This window comes from Achroia grisella, unplaced genomic scaffold (assembly GCF_030625045.1).
Source record: "Achroia grisella isolate CSIRO2021 unplaced genomic scaffold, CSIRO_AGI_Agris_v1 utg660, whole genome shotgun sequence".
Taxonomy (NCBI): domain Eukaryota; kingdom Metazoa; phylum Arthropoda; class Insecta; order Lepidoptera; family Pyralidae; genus Achroia; species Achroia grisella.
The window spans coordinates 3,801,862-3,826,517 of NW_026712984.1; the positions used below are offsets into that span (position 1 = coordinate 3,801,862).

Genomic DNA, 24,656 nt, shown 5'->3' on the forward strand with positions numbered 1-24,656 from the left:
GGCGCTGCATACATCATTAGTAACGGATATGACACAGCAGATACCGGCAAGGCAACAGCTAATGTTGTTAGTTATAGATTAGTACAGTTTTTAAAGAGCATAAATAAATGAAATTTATTGAGGTAGTCTTGTTCAGAAGTCTTCTGCATGTAGGTAATTCAGCCGCTGAGCATCTTGCTTTGTAAGATATATTTCGGTTGAAGAGAAAGATAAGACCGTGAAATTATAAGGTACAGGGGCATTAAATAATTATATATTTTTTATACCACCATGGTGTTAGTCAAGCTTACAGCCCATTCTAAATGTTTACTGTAGCCTTTGGACGCCTGAAAAAACAGGGATGTCACGATGTTTAAAAACCTTAATATACTAGTACTAGAGAAAACCTCGGCAGGTAGTTCATGCCAGAATCTAAGTGAGCGCGCGAGAAAGCTCCTCTAAAACCGCACTGTCCGAGACCACTTAGATCCCAGCGTGTGGGGATGAATTGCCTGACGATGGCGAGCAGTGCGATGGTAAAAGGTACATATAATAATAATAACTCTTTATTGCTCACTGATAACAAACAGACATTATGATAGTAAATTAAAAAGTGGAATGGAAAAGGTCTTATTTGCATAAGCAATTTCTTAGAAGAATTGGTATCAACATAAAATTGAATAACTACTAATTTATATATATTTAGGTGACTTCTTTTTTTTTTAATTAAGTAAATTATTTAAATTGGTAGGTCTGTTTATTGCTCATATTATAATAATTAAGTATTTTTATCCAATTAAATAAATTTATCGCATCAAGTTCCAAAAAAAATTTTTTTTTTACTGCATATAATTTGGACAAATAGTCAAAGAGATATTACAACATACTCGTAGCTAAGGCGCGACCGATTCGTACTTAGTGATGTTCGTATTAAGTGATTTTTCTATTAATTTTTTTTTATCACCAAGAATCGGCTAGTTACATGAATAAGAGAAAAACAATATCTCACGTTTTATTAATTCAAGTACAGAAAAAATCAACAGACTCTTCAGTAACATTAGTTTTCAAATAAATATTGGAAATTCGATAATTAGTATGAAATTGTTTAACATAATAATAGGTAGACATTGAACAATATTGTCTGCATGGGCACCTCTACCTAATTAATTCTCCAACAAGCAGCTTGCTTTGTAAAATGTGTTTCGGTCGAAGGGTATAATAACATTTACAATAGTAAAATTATAGGGTATAGTAACATAAGATCTTAGATTTCTGGAATGGCAACGCATGAGCAGTACGAGTCTTACATGACAATGTGACGTCCGTAGTGCTATATATATATATATATATATATATATATATATATGATTCTTAATTTGAATTACATAAAATAAATAATATTATAAATATGTAAGGAAAAATATTGGTTCACAATACGCGACTAATTTAGAATACACCAAGATAAAAACAACTAACCGATTATTTTGTCCTTGTTAAATATTTAATGATTTAATGACACTAGTTTTTGGTGAGAGACCAATGTCCCTAATTACTCTGACCATGTAAACGTAACTATATATTAAGAATAATACAAGCAAGCGTTTTTATTAATTAAAACCTTTTTTAATTAACTTAAGTGGAACTTTCATCTAGAGGATTCCATACCGTTACGTTTTGTTAAATAATAATTCTCGGTTCTGATATATTAAAAAATACCTTCTTTTTACTAATATAAACGCGTATGTTTGTGAGAATGGATGGGTAGATCGATGTTTGTTATTCTTTCACGCTAAAACCACTGAACGGATTTTGAAGAAACTTTACAATAATCTTATCTTATACATCAAAATAACACATCTACACATATAAATAAAATTAGAGTGTTTGTTAATGTGTAATATTGAAATAACTGTTTTTTATTACATGCATATGAATATAAATACGGTACATACATCAAATTAACATTTAAAAAATTTTTGTCTTTCTGTCTGTCTGTCTGTTTGTTCCAGCTAATCTCTGAAATGGCCGGACCGATTTTGACGGGACTTTTGGCATGTAGCTGATAAGATAAGGAGTGACTTAGGCTACTTTTATTTTTAAAAATATAGTTAAATTCCACGTGAACGAAGTCGCGGGAACAACTAGTAGACTATAAATTGCATGCGGATGAAACCGTGAGCACAGTTAGTAATAAAAATAAATTATAGAATTGTCACATTCTGAATTACTGCACCTATGTACTTATTAGAATTTTTTTTTTTTGTTGTGTACTGTACCTATTTGTCGAAACAAGGAACATAAATACCAGGGCTATATTTTTAAAGTATAAAATATGCAATAGATCTAATACGTTGCTGTTTAGTTGTTCAATTGCTTACACACAAACAGACTAATTCTTTTCAATAGTGCTTCCGTACAAAGACAAGGTGAATAGCTAGTTAGGAATACAGTTAAATAAAAAGAAAGATGTTCTTCAGTTTATCTAAACAGTGCCGTAGGAAGTACTGAGTTTATTCATATAAGATACATTACGTAAATCTATTCAGAATTGGGAAAGTTATAAAACTTACCCAATTCTGAACAGATTCTGATCATTCTTTTTTTAATCAAAAACTTTCACTCCTGCATTTGCCCCTACTAATTTTATCGCAACAAATCGATTTTCTTTTAAACAACATATAAAATCCATCATCCATCCATCCATATTTGAGTACAATCAACGAGCTGTTACCCATAACTTTATCTGCTTTTTTGAGATAAAAGATAGTGCTTTTACATCCTTTTTACACAATCTATATGAAGATAGAGTCAAACGTAACTAAGATCCATTCAACACTACCATATTTATACATTTTGTATGGCAAATCCATACAAATTTTACAAATTTGTATATAATATATAGTTTGTAATATAATCGTACTAATATTATAAAGTTTGTAATGTTAATGTTTGTAAGTGAGGATGGATGGATGAATATTTGTTACCCTTTCACGCAAGAACTACTGAACGGAATTTATTAAACTTTTCACTAACATAGCTTATACATCAGAATATAAATTTCACGTGGGTAAATCCGCGGGTACAGCTAAATCTTTAATAAAATGCATACTAATTCCTAAACTTTAATAGAATTCAGTACACAATATTACAAACAGAATCGTAGTATTCAAAGCTATAAATTTGCACCAAGTGCTTTTAGAAAATTCAATTGAATTCCATTTAAGAGCAGTGTAGATCGTTTTATACAAATATTATTCCTACTTAGATTATTACTTAGTTCATTATGAGTGTTGGTATGGTATAAGTAAGTTATGCAGATGCCTTTTTTGTGCTATCTAACTGAATATTATAACCGCGGATGTTTGCAAAGATAAATGCATTTGTACTTTATGCAATTGCAATGTATTATAACTATCAAGATTGTAAACATTTTTTATATAATTGGAATTGCAAAGATACTGACGGACCACATGCAACCGTCGCCTATATACATGAACAGTACTATATGTAGACATCACGTTATCATGTGCCACTCGTGATACCACTCTTGATTTGCCATTTTGGAGTATTAAGATGTTTTGCCTCGTACACTTTTCTCTGATTGACAAGTAATAATATATATATATATTTATATTATAATCTCATATTCAGGGAATTATCGTTCTCAGGACTATCGACACATAATGAATGCTGAAAATAAATTAACCCCTAAGAAAATTGTACAATAAATTCATAATTACCATAAAATATTTAAATCAATCAAAGCAAAACATCTTTATTCATGTAGATCTATTACAGACTTTTATGATACGTGAAATCATAATCAGTTCGGAGTGCTTTCAGGCTAAGAACTAACGACAAACTCAACTCTTATTATTATCTAATCAACTTGTACATGATTACAAAAATATAGATATATTTTTAAATTCAATTAGTGATAATGTAGTACCAGCATATGATGACTGCGTTTTAAAAGGAAATAATTTAATCAGTAGCCGTAACTCAAACAGAACAAACCTCACGAGTAACAAACGTTAGTTATTGAAACAAAGATTTATATGTTTTCAGAAATACCGTAACTGTATTTGCCGACTTGAAAAGCTTATCAGGATTGTTAGTAAGCTAAGATAGCTTACTTGTATCTGAGTTAAGAGGATTGAACAACTACTTACGTTATTGTTAAAACAGAACATGTTATGTTCCTATCTTTAAAAAGAGGGTTTTTAAATAAGTTTCTTTTCTAAATATGACTATAAACTATTAGTAATCGACAAAGACACAATTACGAGACGTTACATGCCAAAACCGAATACAAAAGACGAAATGTAAACCAGGTATTCTTTAATTATAGGGTACATCTGATGGTAAACGGTTGTCGTAGCCTATGGACGCCTGAAAAACCAGAGGGGTCACGTGCGCGTTGCCGGCCCTAAAGAAATCTTATAACCGTTCTTGAAAAATAGACAACCTACCTCTCTAGAAAACCTAGGCAGGTAGTTCATTAAAGGGAATCATCAAATTATTTCCATCAAAAAATAATAATGTGAATATCCCTTAACAATTCACACAGTGACATCTGGCCTCAATATAAGATCTTGTGTTATGGGTACTAGATAATTGATATAAATACTTAGACACATTTTTTTTTAAATACCTAAATAATATACAGATAAAACACCCAGAACCATAGAACCAATCATATCCATGAATACAAATGTTTGTTCTGTGCGAGGAATCGAACCATCTTACTAATATTATTAACGCGAAAGTTTATGAGTATGGATGGATGTTTGTTACTCTTTCACGCAAAAACTACTGTACGCATTTTGATGAAACTTTATAGCGATATAGATTATACATTAGAATAACACATAGGCTATAATTTTAAAAGATATTATGTAATTTGGGTGAAATATAATGGTAAATGTCATATAAGTGTTATGTAGAGGAAATTGCGCAGGTCAGATAGTAGGAAATAAAGCGAAACCCTAAATCGTTAGAACATCGAGGCCGTAAATGATAAGTTGTTAAAGAGCCAAAGTTGCGATATACATCTAGTAAATAATAATTTACGTCTTCAAAAATTGTGTAAATGCGCAATATAAACTAATTTGTATACAAGCTGTTTGAAACCCACTGACACTTCCGACAGTTCGTATTAATTTCCGTTCTGTTTTAACATTTTATTTTCCAGAAAATCCGATACGGTTATTAGAAAAGTAGGTACATCTAACGATCGACGAGGATGTTTTGTTTATAACGACGTTCATTGCTCCTTTTACAGTATGATATTAGAAAATAAGATATTGTATCAATAAAGTAATACTTATTCAGGATTTCTTGATGTATTTATAAATTCACTATCACCCATAAATACTTTTTTATTAACAATATTTTTTTTTTTATATTTTTTAATCGGTCTTATTAATTTATCATTTATAAAATATTAAACATAATAAATACATAATAATAATCAATTAATTTACACAAAAGACTAATTACTCCAATCGTTCAATAGTCAAAATTGGTTCATAATTTATTTAAATTATAAGTTTTAACATTATGAAGGTTCTATTATAATTCATGACTATAATTGTTTATATCGGGCTGAGTTTTTTCTACGTATATTAAGTATGTATTTACAAAAACAATATCCAACTATTTATAATATTTATCTAGCACCCATTACACAAATTTTCTTAGCTTGAGACTAGATGGCGCTGTGTGCAATATTCAGGGTTATGATTAATATTATTTACACAGATATATTAGGTTGTACAGAAAGTAATTTCGTTTTTTCGTGGCAGAGGATTTAATTGTATTTTTTGCACCCAGTTCACACTTAAGCCGTATAATTTTTATATGGTTAGAGAGCTCATATAGCAAGGCTTGTGTGTGAAAAATATCAATCAATTCTACTATGTAAGTAGTTTTTGGTTGGTGCCCTTTTAAATATGAAGAACAGTAAGATCTGTTGAAAATGCTGCCTCGTTTTCGACATATCTTACTGTTCTACTACAGAAGGGGCAAAAATGCTGTTCAAACCAGGAAGAAATTGACCGATGTGTATGTAGAAGGTGTGTTTCTGGCACAGGCGTATTGTTAACGCCTGTGCCAGAATTGGTTCGCTAAATTTCGATTCGGCAACTTTGATGTCGAAAATGCACCACGCTTGGAAAGGCTGATTCAGAACCGAGCAGCCAGAATCATTGGTAATCAACGTCTATGTGACAGACTCGACCCATTGGCTTTGCGGCGTGATATTGCATCTCTGTGCATTTTCTACCGCATATATCACGGGGAGTGTTCTGAGGAATTGTTCGGATTAATACCAGCTGCTGAGTTTCACCGCCGTACCACCCGCCAGAAACTGAAATACCATCCTGATCATCTGGATGAATGGCGGTCTTCCACAGTGCGGTTTTCTAGAAACTTTTTGCCTCGCACAACCACATTATGGAATCACCTTCCAGCAATGGTATTTCCGAACCGATACGATATTGAAACCTTTAAGAAAAGAGCTTATTCCTTTTTAAAAGGCCGACAACGTACTTGCAGTTCCCCTGGTGTTGCGGGTGCTCATGGGCGGCGGTAATCACTTACCATCAGGTGAGCCGCATGCTCGTTTGTCCCCTGTGTTATAAAAAAAAAAAGGCTGGTTGAAGCTGATAAAGACGGATAAAGGCAATGATGGATACGAACCGGCGAATAACAACACGTGAGATCGGATTGAGGTTAAATTTAACAGTTTATGACCACTTAAAAGGCTTGGGATGTTATTGTAAGTGATGTTATTCGCCGGTTCGGTGTATCGTGTCTTTATCAACTTCAACCGGCCTTCCCGAGCGTGGTGCATCTTCGTCATGAGAAAACGTCTGTCATGAAAAATCTAAATTACTTTCCGAACAACCAACTAGAATAATTATTCATTCAATGTTTACCTTTAATTTTATTTTTTGCATCTTAGTCCTATTCTACTCTGGGAATTTGTATATCGCAATTTCCTTATAACTGCATATAAGTTATTTTTACTAGCTTTATTTACCATTCAACTGTGGGTGGTAATATTCTCGTAGGAAAAGTTTGCGGTGCGAATAGTTAGTCGACTAAAAAGAAGAGCCTAGAAAGCATTGTACATATATATGGCGGCTGAATACTCCTAGATTATAGGTTTCTCAAGGGTGATAAAATGCTGAATAATGACAAAGCTTTGTCTTTGACATGACTATCAATGTATATCATATCCTGGGGATAATTGAGTCACGAATGTAGCATTTGTTACAGTCTGACGTTTGAACTCAGTCGATCGCAATTAAATTTACCATACACTTAGTCTTCCGAGTGGTAATGGACATACTCGTAGCACTGAGATAGACTTTGTGCAAAGTTATATACTGATCTAAATATGACGCGCCAATATTTATAATTAGGAAAAATCACGATATCTTAATGTAGGGAACCCAATAAAATAGATAAAACGTAGTAAGATCCTGCGATTTTCCTAATTAATTATACAAAATTGTCGTCGTGGGTCAAGATGAGATAGAGATTCATCTACTTATGCCGCCAAGCACCTCGGTTTGTAAGATGTTTTGGTGAAAGGGTGAGATAAGCGGATTAACCTCTAATGTACAAACTTCTCATGATTTTCTGCAATTTGATAGTTTACATTCACACAAAATGATTAAAGTAGTAAAATTTTATAATATTTATTTGATAAGAGCATCGGCCAAGTTTCTTGTACTAGACACATTGGTTGTGGTATGAAAAGTATAATCCATACATTTAAAATTAGTACTGTTGTTGTTAAATGTGAGACTCTGATGGAATCAAGAAATTCCCCATCATTTTGTCCATTCTATTGCGAATAAAAGGAAGAAAGAATAGGAATTAAAAAAGAAATGTAAATAAAATTATTTTTGTTGTATATTTTATGTATCAACTTATATATTTACTTTAAATTTTTTCTTCATTTGTGATCATAAAATGGATGGTACATGTTACCTAAGTAGGTAACATATACCATCCAATCTTTATTAACTTAGAGTAACAAGGTATCTATAATTTTTTATCGACATTTTGTCCCATCAAGAAAAAGTTTTCTAACTTTTTAATTTGATCCTTTATCTTTTTAAATTGTTTCTGAAGTTCAACGCAGATCTCATAGCAAATCTCATCATACATCTATAGATTTTCAATACGATTAATATTCAATTTATGTATTATTAATATACAATAATAACCTGGGACAATTAACACTGAGCCGTCTAGTCCCACGGTAAGCAGAGCCTGTGTTGTGGGTACTAGACAATTGATATAAATACTTCGATTTTTGTTTTTGGTAAATACATAGAAAATATCCAGACAGATGCAAACTGTCATACTCATGATTATAAATGTTTGCACCTTGCGAGGAATCGAACTCGCGACCGTAGAAAGTAAAGCAAAGTGCTAAACCGTTAGACCACCGAGGCCGTAGTATAATATTTCTACTATTTTAATATTATTGTTGTTATTATTCAGATAGTAAAAACAACTGAACTGCATTCAGAAATAGGTATAAATGTATACGTTAGCAGATTATTCACTCAGTTAGGAAACTCTTATTTCACTACATACTCTCCTTAAAGAAGAAGAATGTAGATTCGGTACAGATACGAACAAGATTTTAACTCATGCCGACGGCAAACAATCTGACGGTCCACAGGATGGAAAATCGTATTCGTAGCATGATTAGATCATAATTTAAAACCTAATGTGTTCCCATTTTTGATGACAAGGATCTATATTATCTATATACATATACATAGTACGTAGTAATTTCACTATCCCATAAGAATACCATAACACGAAAAATATCTGTGCAGACGTAGTACAAATTTCTCCGTATATGAAGGAGAGATCAGTATCCATATTATCCTGTGACACTAGAAGACTAAAATGTTATGCCTTGGTACATTAATTTAATTAATTGTTATAAGATTCCTAAGTAAAAAAAGCAGAAATATCCAAACTAATAACAGAGTAGCAGTGATGATAAAGCTATCTAATAATACTTAAATATTTTTAATCACTTTTACGCGTTTTAATTGTAATAAAATTCAAAATTCTTAACAAAATTAATTAAGTAAATTATATGTGATTTCAATTAACACTTTTGTTTTTTTGATATATATACTCACTATACCGGTGACTTCATATTCGGAACAATAATAGTTTGTGAACCATATTATCCAGATGTTTATTACAATATATCTGTAGAAACCGTATTTAATTCTTAATGAATTAATTTAATAAATGATACTTCGAATATTTACGAACACAAACGTTCAAGCAGAAGAAAATTCTACAAACTACTATTTTTATTGACCTTGCTTTTTTGGGAAAATATTTTAAATATTTACTTTATTATATATATATATGATGATGATAGGTAATTAAATTAACAATCGCGAATGGGAATTTCTTTATTAAGTAACTAAGTCTCTTCTCTATTAAGTAACTAACTCCACTAAAGTTCGAGATAATATTACTAGAAATATAATTAAGCATAAGTTAAAAACATTTTTACATAACCTGAATAATTTGTGTCTTAATATTTAGCAATAATATTTAGCATTAACATAAATGTAGTTTTCAATGGTAAATGAAGATATTTTTGTTATCAAATGTTAAATAAATTAAATTTAAAGATGTTATTTATTTTACAAGTTAAACTGTTAATCTAAAGTTAATGAAATATAACACTTACCATTCATAACTAAACTGATATTATTTAGTCCTGTTTAAAAATGTTTTCAAATCCACTTATAGTCCAGTTCTTTTATCACAAATGTAACAACGTAGAGAAGTCACGATAAAGTTTTGGCGCAGCTAGAGACGTGTATTCACCCCAACGTACTATCTGCGACTGAAAACGTTCAGACGTAGAGCTTTGTGTAGAGCGCTTAAGGAGGATGTGCTTCATAAAGTTGTATGTAATTTATGAAAAATAATATTATAAACTTTTCTACGTGTATAATATATTTTTAAATATATTTTCAATCATTAAACTAACCTTGAAAGTAAAGATCTCAAACGTTTAATTTTTAAAAGTAAGATTTTCAATTTTTGTATTTCTTTTCTCAATCATACAACAATTTTCGAATGTACCTTGGATTATGATGTTTCTTTTTTATTTGAAAATTGTCTAAGCTCTTACTCACATGGGTCACAGGTTCTTTATATTGATCATGATTAGTCTAACAGGACATTTTTTATTAAAGATGTTATTCACGTAACGTGGTAAACCATAGATTATTTTATAAAAATAACAAATAAGCTTATACAATATAATAACAAATACGAAATATCATCTTTAATTTTCTCTAAATTTTAACGTCCCAAGTGTAGTGTTTCTTTTTTATTTGAATCCCATTTAATACCTCTATTCCTACACACCACACTACGGATTTTTTTTTAATTTGTGAAAATGTTCCCCATTTGACTTTATTAATTGTCTCTAATTGTAACAACAAATGTGAAAATAATCAAAATAGATCTGTAGTTATTTTAGTTTTAAATTTTATGTATTTTAATAAAATATGTATTCGATATTGAATAAAATCTGTTACAGTAAAATATAAATTTTAAACTATTCATTGTAATGATAAGAATAAGATTTAAAATTTTGCTACGTTTGGCTACACAAAAGCGTAGAATACGCTACGAGCCACAGGCGGGATACGCTACGGCACGTAGATGTTGCGTAGCAAGCTACGTAAGTAACGCTACAACGCTACGAACATTTTACATATTATGCTGGTGAATACTCATATTACGAGGAAGAATTATTTGTATGTTAGTTTATAATGGAGAATTTGAAAAACTAGGGATAGATTAAAAAAAATCACATACTTTGTTATATAGTAAAAGAAGAAAGAGAAAAGATTTGATTGTATATTTGTTTGCACTGACCTAAAGTAATGTAAGTACTTGACCGATTTGAAATATTATTTTATCATTAGAATTGAGTTTATTAGAAATACACAAATATATAAATCAATCGTCTTTATATTATTACTGTTGATAATTGTACCACTAAAGAATAACATAATAATATATAATAAGTATCTATAATCTATATTCCATAATTATACATATATATTTTTAATTGTAGTTTGCGTTCTCATTAAAGGTTTTATTTAATAATATGTTTAAATTGAAATACATCCACAGTGTTTCGAACATACTAACATCTGCCAGTATGTACCGATAAATTACTTTTACCTTTTGTGAATCCAGTTTCTGTAGCTACGTGAAATTAATATGACCCTCCACACGGTTGACTTGTTTTGTTGTGCATAAAGTATTTATTAAAAACTGATGAATTGCAAAATAATTTAATATCTCTACATACAAACTTTTACTTAGATAGACTTTGTAAAAATTGTCTCCAGTAGCAAGTTGTTTTGCGACTGATCCCAGCCAATTGCTTTGCATGATGTGTTTCAGTTCTATTAGATGTTTGAATTATAGATAGAATAAACTTTATTTATAACATACATTAAAGAAAAGATATCTTATTAATATTATAAACGCGTTAGTTTGTAGTATGGATGGATATTCGTTACTCTTTCACGCAAATACTACTAAATGTATTTTATGAAACTTTACTGTAATGTAGCATATACATCAGATATAGGCTATAAATTTCATTAAACCACGGGCACAGCTAGTAAACAACGCATGTATAGTTACAATAAAGCGACCTTTTTGCTGAAAGCAATCTTTTCAAGGCAACCTTAAAGAAACGGATTTAAATATTAAACAATTGAGAGGCATGATCTAACTCCTTCGAAATGGCAACGCATGAGTATCACGTGTGTCACATGATAATGTGATGTTCGTAGTGCTGTACATGTTTGTATATATGTATGAGAAGCGGTCACTACAGCAGAGACCGCTTGCCGCCATGTAGGTAGGTGAGCAGTTAGTTCGCTATTCCAATTACATAAAAAGAAATAAAAAATAAACTCGTTACAAACCAGATAACTTCAACTTTTAGCATCATGTGTCACGTTCGACTTTTAAAGTGTCTTTTTTTATATAGATTGGATAGAGTTTCCGGCGTCATTGTTAGCGGATGCCTACGCTATATATTAAATACTATGATAAAATTTCAGGTCACTAGACTACCTAATTTTGGATGTGTTTATAGACAAACGATTTTATAGGGCAAATTTGATATTCAGACAGAAAGTTATTACTTTTTATTTCATTATTAGATAATTGCCACAATTTCGTTATTTATAATACTAGATTTTCGAGACATCGTCTGTTTTGTTAAGAAATTGATAGTCATAGACTATCAATTTCTTAACAAAAGTCCTCGTAATCGAAACTACCTTATATACGATTTTTATTTTACAAATTATACGTATAAAAAATTAGCTTTACATTTATTTTCCTTAAGCTCCATTTAGCTGTTTAGTTTTTAAAAAGGGGGCAAACAGTCAGAGAATAAGACACGTTTTTCACTTTTATAATATTTGCATGGATTTCTTATTAGAGTGAAAAATAAATGACCACAAATTTTAAGGCGGAAAGTTTAAAGATAAGGATTTCCTTGGTCTTCTCCTGGATGGGGTCGACTTTGTGTTTCCTGAACCTATTAAAGCGAACAAAGGACAAACTCGTGAATAATGACGGACATCAAGACGAATTCGCGCCAAAAGCCTGTTTAAATTACCTAAATTGTTACTTCTATCATCTAATTGTAATAACAATTTGTTTCCCCACTGATTTATCATGAAATAGTTATATTTCACAAACACTGAAACGAAATTTCATATCTAAATTTGTGCGGGGTAATAAATTATACATTATAACTAATGCAATAATTAAACATTAAATTTAAAGGAAATTGTATTTGTTCAGTTTATGTAATTTATTATTAATCTTACCATTACCGAAGAATGACTAACTAAAATAAAAGATGGATTTATTTATACGGATAGGGGTGTGATAATAGGCACTTTGTACCGGTTTTTGCAAAAATTCTCATTACAATGCCAGCCTATTAGTCGTATAGCCTTCTCCTATAGCTTTAACTCTTACTCTGTAAATGGGCTATGAGTATCGGTTATACCGGAGATTACCGAGAACTTGCCAACTCACAAACTTTATATCATTACAATATTAGTATAGGTTATTGAGTATTACATTTTGTATTAAGATCTAACCATAATCCATGATAAAGATATTACAGCGTGAACGAAAATTACTTTTTTACTTAATTTATTTGTGACTCGTAATTAAATTTTACTGAAATTGATTTTAAATAAAATATATAGGATGTCGTAAATTTATTTTTTCTATAAATTAGAAACTTTTTGCCACGCACAACTACATTATGAAATTACATTACGATATTGAAACCTTCAAGAAAAGAGCTTATTCCTTTTTAAAAGGCCGACAACGTACTTGCAAATCCCCTGGTGTTGCGGGTGCTCATGGGCGGTATCATGGGCGCGGTAATCACTTACCATCAGGTGAGCCGCAAGCTCGTTTGTCCCCTGTGTTATATAAAAAAAAATATATTAAACTCTATTCTTTCGAATATACAATATAATTTACATATCACCTGAATACATAAAGCTAGTCGGTTTTAGTTTGTACACAAGGCGGTTATTCCAGAAAGCATTAAGCTGTAGAGTATTGAATCTAGTCCCAGATAATACCCTGCAGATTGCATCGCACCTGTCCCTTCATTTACCGGTGGCAGTCATTAAGCAGGCGGACTATTGTCACGTGCCTCCCGCCGACCCTCCCCTGTCCCCAAGATTGAGGAATCCAGCCCTCAACTACTTCAGGATTGCTCTCGTTTCGCGCGTTGTCTAGAGTGCGGTTCAGACGCCGCGTTTATTTCTATAACTTCAATCTATTCAAAGTGTAAGCCAGGCGCCGCAAAGTCCTTTTATATTCCTAATGTATAAAATTTATAATTTTAGTACAATTATTTTTATATTCGATGTTTATTGATATATCCCATTATTGTTTTGCATTGAAGTATCACATTGAATATTAAAAAATTGTTCGTGTTTTCATCACATAGAGATCTCCCGAATCGTAAGAAAAATTGTATATGGAATAAGGCTGTATATGGCTATTGACGGATGACGTTTTATAGATGAACTATAGGCCGTCTCTGTCTCGTCTGTAAGCGGCTAGTCGTCATGAAAAGTGGTAAGGATATGAAACTATTATTACACAATTATATGGTGGTCCAGCGGTATAGTATACCGCTTTACTTCTGATGGTCGAGAGTTCGATTCCTTGCATGGTACAACCATTGGTGAATACCAATGGGTATGATTGTTTGTATCGGTCTAAGTGTTTTTCTATGTATAATAAGTATATTATTTTATTAGGACTAAATAGCGCTGTGTAAATTGTCATGAGATATTATATTTATATAGATATAGTTCCTGATCAGACGGGAGTTGACCTCCAGCCGCGCCATAAGTCCCTCCGCGGCTTTGGAGTGCCATCTGCACTCACCCCCTATCGTCCGGTGAAGCTGTGGTCAACAGCATAACAGTAGCGCGAAGTAAAAAACAATGGAGAGTTCCAACAGCAGCTTCCCAACCGCGTTGCACCCGACACCCTTATCAGTGGGCATGAGACAGGGTGAGGGGCGAGGGGGTATTACGCGGCTATTTCAATTATACGTCTTATGAAATAGTTGTCTCGCTGCGCGTCGATTTCGCGGATACCCGCAATATCGGCTGGAGCGGTAGGCGATTGGAATTTTTGTTAGGATTACATCATGGACACGGGAGGAGCGGATTACTAATAACGAGTATTTATTATTTTATTGTAATTATACATATTTTAGAATTAACGTTGTTTCTATTTTGCTATTTCTTGGTTTTACCGATACAATATAGTACATATATCCATGAATTTGATTTTGTACCTAATTTCGATTTATGTTCCATTAGGAAAATTGTATTAGTGTTTTGGATTGGTAATATAATTCACCCTTTTTTTATCTTTTAATAAACAGAGCGGAAAATGTGCGTATCAGATCTTACTAATTAGTATATAGTATATTAATTTTATTACTACTTTTCAAGACTGACGGCTTTACAGACTAATGATATTACAAATCTGTTAGTGATAGAGGCTAATGATAGATCATAACTAGATATAATTGAACCAAAAAATACAAAAGACTAAAAAAAACAAGTAAACTAAAGGCAATTATAAATAAATATACTATTAGTTTTTAATATTTTACATACAGAGACTAAAATATATTCGTATTCCCAACTAACCGCTATCGCTTATCGTTACGCTTGTGAATATGTATGCAGGTTAATGTGGCTCATGCGCGTATTCGAAGCGTGAAGAATGGCAGATATAGCGGCAACGATCAAGGTTTTAAATTCAGTTCAGGGATGTTCCTCCAAAGGACATTTCATTTATTAGATTTTTTCTGATCGAGTGCTTTGTAAAATGATTTGAATTGTTTTGAATATTGTGGTTTTATCATACATTTTTTTTTATATAACCCAACCCATTTTTTTTTAATTCTCACAGCGCCATTATCTAGTCCCATGTTAAGCAATCCTAGATTTTATAGTATAACATTTCTATTTTAGTATTAAAAGTCGAAATGTTTACTTTTCTTTTTTTTTTGTATTATGTATGACATCATTTTTAGATGGCACATAGTTTTATTTCAATCGTAAAGAAATGTCAATACTATTCTGTGTTAGTAGAGAGAGTACTACATTTCCCCTAACTTAATTCCTTAAAGGAATTACACTATATATCTCAGATATGTATAGAGGACTGCAGTGCATCTAATAATGTAGCCCATCTCAGATTAATTTAGTAGGAGCCTGTGGAAGCTGGTGAGATCCTAACTCGGTTAACCGACCCATTAAAATTAGCATCCCCACCTGTTGATCTTCAGTTGATTGAAACTATGAGTAGAGTTACTATTTTTTTCAGTTATATATACTTATATATATTAGGTATATACATACATCTTCGGTATACATATTTAAAAAGATATTGTCTCCGTACAAAATAATGTAGCTAAGTACCTAAGTATTTTTTTATTTGAACGCACCGATGTTTTATTACTTTTCCCTTGAATATTAATTACAAAAATTATGGTTACGATGTTCAAATTTTTCATAGTTAGTGATTAAAATTCTATCTAAACAAATAAATACACATTTGGCCATTCATGTATGCGAGAGATAAGAATCAATCATGCCCAGTCAAAACTTCGATAATATTATTTAACTGAATGCAACTTTATTATTTTCCGTACTATTGACATTTGATATAAATACAAATTTTAACAGTCATTTTACTTTTATGAATTTTTACATATATTAAAAGGTACCAATGTACAGTACTTCTACCTATTAATAATCATAATATAATTAGTAAAACAGCAAGAACTATATGAACTAAGGAAGAAATCAAATAATCTTGAAAACTTTCGTGTATTCTTGATGAGTTGCGAAAATGTTTGAACGAGGAGAAGCACCTATGTCAAAACAGAGTTCAATAGAACTCTGTACTACTCTATAAAAGTCTTGGCCTGAATGTATAAAGAAGAACAAGAGTAGAAATATACCTTCAACTACAAATAAGCTTACTACTTTCCACCTATAATTACAGAAACGTTATCAACACAGTTTTTACATCGTGTCATCCTTTAAATCGCTCGTTTCTAAATAATCGGGTTATATAGGATTCTTATAAAAAAATCTAAAATTCTATGGTATACCGATAACTATATTCTGTTTAATACAATGTAACTGTATATATACTATTCGATGTAGTGTGAGATCATTAGGTTGATTAGGATTTCACCCTGATTCCATATCAGTCAGGTCTTTGCATTGGACGTGAGGAACTCCTTCACGTACTCCCTCATCCAGGCTCCTTGGAGAACATTTCAAATGCATCAGTATCTCATACTTCCTGTTGGTATTTTTTATAACAAACGTTACCATTTTGCAAGATATAGCTTCATATTTAACTCTTAAAAAAATAAAGTATCATAAATACACTGTACTTGGAACCTACACTAATAATTATATTTTTTATTTTAAGCATGGGAAACGAGGGCAAATGCACGTTTGGTTCGAGAATGCCTATCGACATTCATATGCTGAATCAGATCATACACCGCGAAGTGAAACACTTCCGCAACTATAAGATATACAGACCTAACTTCGGATGTTAGTATATTAAGTATAACAGATACTTTTAAATACCATGAAATTATAAAGTAAGGAGACGACGATATCTTCATTAATGGTAATGCATGAGTAATATCATGGGCGTCAAATGATGACGTGATATCCGTGGTCGTCTTTATGTACATATATATATATATCCAGTCGGCTGTTGCGATCATTAGCTTGTTTGATATTAAATTTAAAACAACTTTTCTAAGAAATATTTCTCATAAAATACTAATAATATTTTTTTTTTTAATAATACTTTTTACTTTAAATATTCCTTGAATCCTTCTGGTGGTACTTCTGATTAGCTATATCATAATCCAATTATACTATGTATGATTTATGTTATGTTTTCAAATATTGAAATAATATTTCGTATATCGTGATTCAGGCGATTATCTCCTCACAGACTAAAAACACTACGCGTTCTTTTCTTATGATATTATTGTAGACAAAACCATCTTTATTTTATTACAATTATTATAAAATAATATAATTTTTAAGCCATTCCTGTAACTGGTAAATTTTACGCCGCTCATGATCAGCTGAAGGCTGAATCACGGGAACAAACGGAAAAGGTGGACAACTACCATCGCAACGTGGCACAGACCCGAGCTAAGGGTCCCCACAGCAAGTACCCTTCCCCAGCGACCGAGAATCAAGTGTGAGTATCATGTCTTATCTCCTTGTAAGCTGTTCTCGATTTCTTACTCATATCCAAGTGCATTATATACTCAGAAGCCTGAAAATTGTAATTGTATTCCATTTGTATATTAACGTATTTTCTTTCACAATATTTGGAAAACCAATTTAAAATACCAAACAAATTATTTTTGGTTTCAATTGATAATTAATATTTTTGTAACTTCGTATTTTATACTATTGTGGAGATAATCGAGCCTATGAACTGGTGGTAAACGGAATCACTGTGCGTTGCCAATCCTTATTGATATACTCCTATACGGATTTTGAAGCGGTTTTTTTAAATAGATAAGTAATCTAGAGGAAGGTCTATATATATATATATATATATATAATACATGTACACCTGTGCGAAGCCGGGTAGGTAGTTTAGAATATATTTCAATTTGTATATTTATTTATATAAATATAGGTACTGTTATAATTTAATAGAAACATTATAAAACTAGCCATTTATGCAGTTTTGTCTTAAATTATATTGCAAAGAAGGTCCGTATGTTATTTAGGAAACTTATTAAATATATTTATCGCCATAAATTGACTTTTTAGTTGTGTACATTTTTATTATGGGTACTTTTATTTTAAACGTATGGTTGTCGCATAACAGGTACGGTTGGAACTTCATGCCGCTTGTTGCAATGGATCGCAACGACCGACGCTTCTACCATCCGAAGAGAGAGAGCACTCACACCAAAGTGGAAATTATAATCCTTATGTCTAACCCCAAAAATAGGTCATAAAATAATACCTGCATGTGACAACAATATTTTATAATGGGGTGCCTTTATAAAACAACTCTTTTCTGTGTCCGAAGGAACTTTTATTTTTTGAGATACCTAATTTTATTAAATATATTCGAAGATATATTGTATCAAAAAATTGTAAACTAAATATGCCAAATATGCAAATATAAATATTCTACCTTTGCGTATAAATACGCAAAGGTAGAATATTTAGCATATATTTTACGCTACTAAGCTGGTAGATAATACTTTTTATAACGAAATGGCGAGTATTGGAGTATGGATTGAGTAAATCACTCAATCCATATTCTAATACTAGCTGTGCGTGCCATTTCATCCGGAAGAAATTTATGGCCAATGTGTTATTTTGATGTATGTATAAGCTATATTACTGTAAAGTTTCATTAAAATCTGTTCAGTAGTTTTTGCGTAAAGGGGTAACAAAAATCCATCAATTCATCCTCACAATCTTTCGTGTTTATAATATTACTAAGTATGAAACAATCCGTAGACATACAACAATCTGTATGACGGCCTCGGTGGTAAAGTGGTTTAGTACAGCGCTTTACTTCTAATGGTAGCGGATTTAATTCCAAGCATTCCATCCAACCATTCCAACATGGTACAAACATTTCTAATCATGAATATGATTGTTTGTATTTTTCTCTGTGTTTTCTGTGTATATTACGTAAGTATTTACAAAAAAAATATCTGTCAGTTGTCTAGTACCCATAACAAGTTCTAATTATCTTACTCGTTCTTCTTGTGATGAGACGGCTATTCCGTATAATGAAATAAAAATAAGTGACACTATTCAAAAGTGCTTCAATGTAAGTTTATTTGAATATACAATAGTCTGTTCTAATCTTGGGACTAGATGACACTGTGTGACTTGTCCAGAGAATTTATTATATTATTATTAAATTTATTTTGTATTACTTTTTCACAGCTAAATGGCAATAGATGATATTTTATCTAGATAGTATCGCGAGGACGTACACAATTTATCTTTAAACTCACATAAAATTTATGTGAAAATACTATAGGGTCAAAACAATTGAGTTTTATTTATTAAAATCTATTCGTCATCCTTGTCTCTGCGTGCATACTGGTTCCATCCTCTGGAGTTCTTCTTTTTATAATCACTTTTCTCCAATGGACGTAAATGAGCTGCAGCTACACGATCTCTGAAAGGAAACAAATAACAAATAATTGCCTAACCCAGGACAATTACCACAGCGCCATCTAGTTCAAAACTAAGCAGAGCTTGTACTATGTGTACTGAAAAACTGATAGATAAACCTAAATACAGTTTTTGTAAATATATCTATACATATAAATAAAATTGGAGTGTCTATTTGTAATATTGAAATAACCGTTTATTACTACATGCACATGAATATAAATACGGTACATATACCAAAAAAACACTTTTTACAATTTTTGTCTGTCTGTCTGTCGGTCTGTTTGTTCCGGCTAATCTCTGAAATGGCTGGACCTATTTTGACGGGACTTTTTTTAGCAGGTAGCTGATTTAAAATCTTTTATTTTAGAACAATAAAGTTAAATTCCACGGGGACGAAGTCGCGGGAACAGCTAGTACATAATATAATTAAAACATACCCTGACCAAACAATCCTACTTAAGGCTTATACTCAAGACACGGTTGTATCCTATGAGAATCGAACCCGCGACCGTCGGAAGTAAGACCGTCATGGGATATAAAACATACTGTAATAAATAAATAATTAACCGTATCTATGTACTTTAATGTTGTATAATAATATTTCATATATTAATATGCAATCCTTAGAAATATTATAAACGCCAATGTTTGTAGGTGATGTTTGTTACTCTTACACGAAAAAATATTAAATAACACAGAGGCATCATATCCTAAGCAGTTAAATTAATAAAGGAAAAAAATTCTACTAGGAAAAAGTTCGTTGATAAGTTTTCACGACTAAACCGTAGAACAAATTTTGATACAAAGATAGATAGGACATATGAGAAGAAAATAAGCTACTCGAAGTACTTATCCTGCACATTCGAAGTTGCGGGCACTAGCTAGTAATATTTATATGTATTATATTATATTATATAGTATATAGTGTTAAAAATGATGCAGTATTTATTTATAAGAGTTTTAAAAAAGATATTGATAATTTGTTAAATATAAAGCTGATAATTACTTCTATAGCAGTATAACATTTTAAAATATTGTATCCTAAAATACCAATATACATTCATAGACAATTTAACAAGATGAGTTAAGTAAAGAATTAAAATATTTCTTTGATGTTGAAAAGAAACACACTGTGATAGCGGCAGACTATAAGTATTAGTCCTTAGTCTCACTTATTTCAGTCGCCAAGCAGCTTGCTTTGTAAGTCTTTCGGTTTTAGAGTGCAATTAGACAGTGAAATTACAAGATAATAGCTTAGAAACCTAGTACTCTGGAATGGGAACGCATGAGTGGTATCACGGGTGTCACAAGATAACACGATGTCCATATAGTTTTTTTAATTAATGTTAATAATAATAATAATAAAGACATTTATTTCGCATTACAGTATTCTTATATACTATCTATCTTATTTACTATACAACTTAAAAGCTAAAACATACAAGTAACGCTGAATGTGACTCCCACTCAGCATTTATACTGTAATATAGTTATACCACAGCACTGATTTTCAGTGGAGCCACCACACACGAGACAGCGTACGTAAAGATAACAAAAGAAAATAAAACGTAAAAATTAAGACCATTTTATAAATAGGTATGAAAATGTATGTAAAGATAAGTGCAATTTTAATTAATTTATGTAGTAAACTTTGTATATTATTTAAGTAGGTATATTGTTATGTAATGAGATATTTATTATAATTTATTAATGGTATGGTTCACCCGCCTACACTAACAGGATACGCTGGCTGAGCACCAGTGGAGGCTGATAAGAGGAGCATGAAGTCAGATCAGTTAGCCCAGTGTGATAAATTCACTAGGAATTTATCATGATGGTTTCCAGGTGGAACTACATGGAGGTCAACCTTATCTGGTAAATTACTAGCAATAAGGTCAACATGCAACAGCAATATGTGGACACGTAACTATCGATTCTCTTCCCGCTCGGTATAATTAGTTATTCACGTATATAGGCGGCAAAAAGGAAGACAAAGTCGATGGTAACTAATAGTTCTATTATGAATACACAACTTACGCGAATTCTTCATAAGTTTTGGCAGTGTGTATAGCGTCGCACTTGACGCTGTTTACTTGCCAATATCTTCTGTCTTCTTCCACACTATTCTTAAGTTGCTGCTCCATTGCCACCAAATCTTCTTCAGTTAGAGGTTTATCCATTGTTATTCTGTAGAATATATTTTAATCTGATTCAAAAAGGAAATTCTTACTTCAGTTTTCGTTATGTAAAAATACACTTTGACCGTAGTCCATGCGACACTAAAATCAGTGGCAATATTTGAGCAGTTGAGATTAAATTCATCAGCACTATGAAAAATCGCCTAATATACTACACACGAGGCGATCTAGGAAACGATCCAAGGCGCTACCTACTAGTCCTCTGATATTGTTCTTGATTTTTATTTAGTTTCATTCTATACTAGAGATATAATATTGCATATAGTAATATTTTTCAGATACATAGATAAATCATTTATTTGTGCCTTCACCTTTTCTTTTGTATGTATGCACACAACAAAATAATAATACAATTAAAGGTGAATATAAAATATATGTGTAAATCCGGTAACAATATTGAGAAACAAAAAACCAGTGTACGCCGCAGTGTAATGGTACTGATTCTGGTTTTATATGCTGCAGCAATTCAAATAGGACATGATTTTATATGCTCAATGCAGTTTTTTACTCAAGGAAACTTTAAGTAAACTGCAAGTATTTTTTTTAAAGGTAGAATTCTAAAGTTGTAAGTTATGTTTTGTTAAGTGTAAGCACAAATTTGTAATATAAATATCGTAGTTACCCATAAATAAGGTTGCGCTTAGTAAAATAAATATATTGTAATGTGTTATACATAATATAATTGTGTTGTTGTAAACCTTGTTGATGACCTAATAAATAAACACTGCGCACCCTTAAAAACACTGTGTACTAGCTATGATAAAAATTTTAAAGTACAATAATTTTGGTGAGAAACAGAGTAATATTGATTATATCTTCAGACAGCGATCAGTTATATTTTTATTATACTCATATGTATAGATAATAGCAAAGTGATCAGTTGCGATACATCTTTGTTGATCGTGTCTATAAATAAAATACGCCTGTTGAATGATCGATGACATGTCGCAGTATTTTTAATATTCCATCAAAAATTCACAACACTAAGTAGATCATGCATTAGCTTCATCTATCACAAACTAATTATGACGTCAATTTACTATAAACATAAGTTAATCCATACTTTCATTCTATTATTTATAAATGCGAAACTGTACGAGTGTTTGTTATCCTTTCAATCGTTTAATAAAAATATGTTTTTGAAAGAAGCTAATAATTATAATAAAAGAAAATGTTTTTCTAATAATGCATCAAGATGGGGATGAGAGAAGTGAAAGTGCCGATAAGCCCCAGTTAACAACTAATGCGATATCATATTTACAATTTGTCAATTGTGTGTTTTTATATTATTTTGGTTAATAATTGTATTTTGTTTACCTGTTCTTCTGTGTTATTTACGTAGAAGTAAATTTGTATGAACTATTGTCAAGTAACTTCTTTTAACAGAACGTACCGAAGTTCCTCTTTTAAAGATTTTTCAACATTAATTCACTGAGCAAATAACAACTACGTTTTACAGTAAATTCTAAAATCATTTATATTAATTGCCTGTTTTGCCAAACATTTAATACGTTACTATGACATTCGAAGCCGTTCCCATAGTAACTGACACATCTTTTCTCGCTTGTTCAATATTAACCTGCAAAGGATTACTAGATACTTGACTCCATATTATGTTTCTGGCCACATAGAAAAGTCACTGTTCTACTATAAAAATATAACTAAATTAACTTAAAACCTAAACTTAATTGGTACTCTAAGAAACATATAAAATATCATACACTTTCTTTCATTGTATTGATTCATTATTACCATTATTCAAGTAGACGCTAGTAATTCTTTCTCCCTCGACCCTGCACTAATAGGTTGTGTTAAGGATATTTACAAAGATAGTATTAAAATAATAGTAAAAATGTATATGTGATATGGAGCTTTATAGACTGACAGAAGACTATTTTTAGCTGAAATATGGAATGTAAGAAGTGTCTTGATGAAATAAAGTCCCGGATTTGATTCCTCTCACTTTGCTCTCTCATTTATATTCATAAGTGTGATTGTATAAAACTGTTATTTACATAATAAATAACAGTTTTATATTTTTGTTGTATAACATCTTTCTTCTACTTTTCCTATAATCTGTGGCAGTGATTCGACAAGAAAGACTGAAGTGTGCAACAATAAGCCAGGGAAGAGCCCGCTATTTGATTTGATTAATAAGTGCTCGAGGTTGAAAACTCTATCATACTTACATATCTCTGTTCTGTATTTATTCGACTAAAAAACCATGTTTAGGTACATCTAATCAGTGTACTGATATACTAGACTACTTACCTATAAATTTCTCAATATCTATACATTGGAGGACAAATTGGAGTGTCTGTTTGTAATATTGAAATAACCGTTTTTTACTACATGCATATGAATATAAATACGTAACATACACCAAAAAACCACTTTTTATAATTTTTGTCTGTCTGTCTGTCGGTCTGTTTGTTCCGGCTAATCTCTGGAATAGCTGCACCGATTTTATCGGGAGGCAGGTAGCTGATGTCATAGGGAGTAATTTAGGCTTAACTTTTATTTTAGAAAAAAAGAGTTTAATTCCACGCGGACTATATCGCGGGTGCAGCTAGTAGATCATAAACATAAA

The 24,656-nt window shown here is 31.4% G+C and overlaps 2 protein-coding genes across 3 annotated transcripts; one reads left to right on the forward strand and one right to left on the reverse strand.

Annotated features, from left to right (window-relative positions):
• Positions 1–16,325: 16,325 nt before the first annotated feature.
• Positions 16,326–18,767, forward strand: LOC131849839 (cilia- and flagella-associated protein 144). 2 transcript variants are annotated; one of them, XM_059199965.1, is made up of 4 exons: positions 16,326–16,380; positions 17,104–17,231; positions 17,742–17,901; positions 18,547–18,767. In XM_059199965.1, the coding sequence occupies exons 2-4, from the start codon at positions 17,105–17,107 to the stop codon at positions 18,677–18,679; spliced, it is 420 nt and encodes a 139-aa protein (XP_059055948.1). In that variant the 5' UTR covers positions 16,326–16,380; position 17,104; the 3' UTR covers positions 18,680–18,767. The 2 variants fall into 2 exon arrangements, with proteins under 2 accessions (XP_059055948.1, XP_059055946.1); XM_059199963.1 differs by having other exon boundaries at positions 16,341–16,615.
• Positions 18,768–19,508: 741 nt separating this feature from the next.
• On the reverse strand, positions 19,509–23,537 carry LOC131849851 (coiled-coil domain-containing protein 103). The gene is made up of 3 exons (XM_059199980.1): positions 23,460–23,537; positions 21,906–22,055; positions 19,509–19,869 (listed from the first exon to the last, which is right to left on the reverse strand). The coding sequence occupies exons 2-3, from the start codon at positions 22,046–22,048 to the stop codon at positions 19,761–19,763; spliced, it is 252 nt and encodes an 83-aa protein (XP_059055963.1). The 5' UTR covers positions 22,049–22,055; positions 23,460–23,537; the 3' UTR covers positions 19,509–19,760.
• Positions 23,538–24,656: the final 1,119 nt, after the last annotated feature.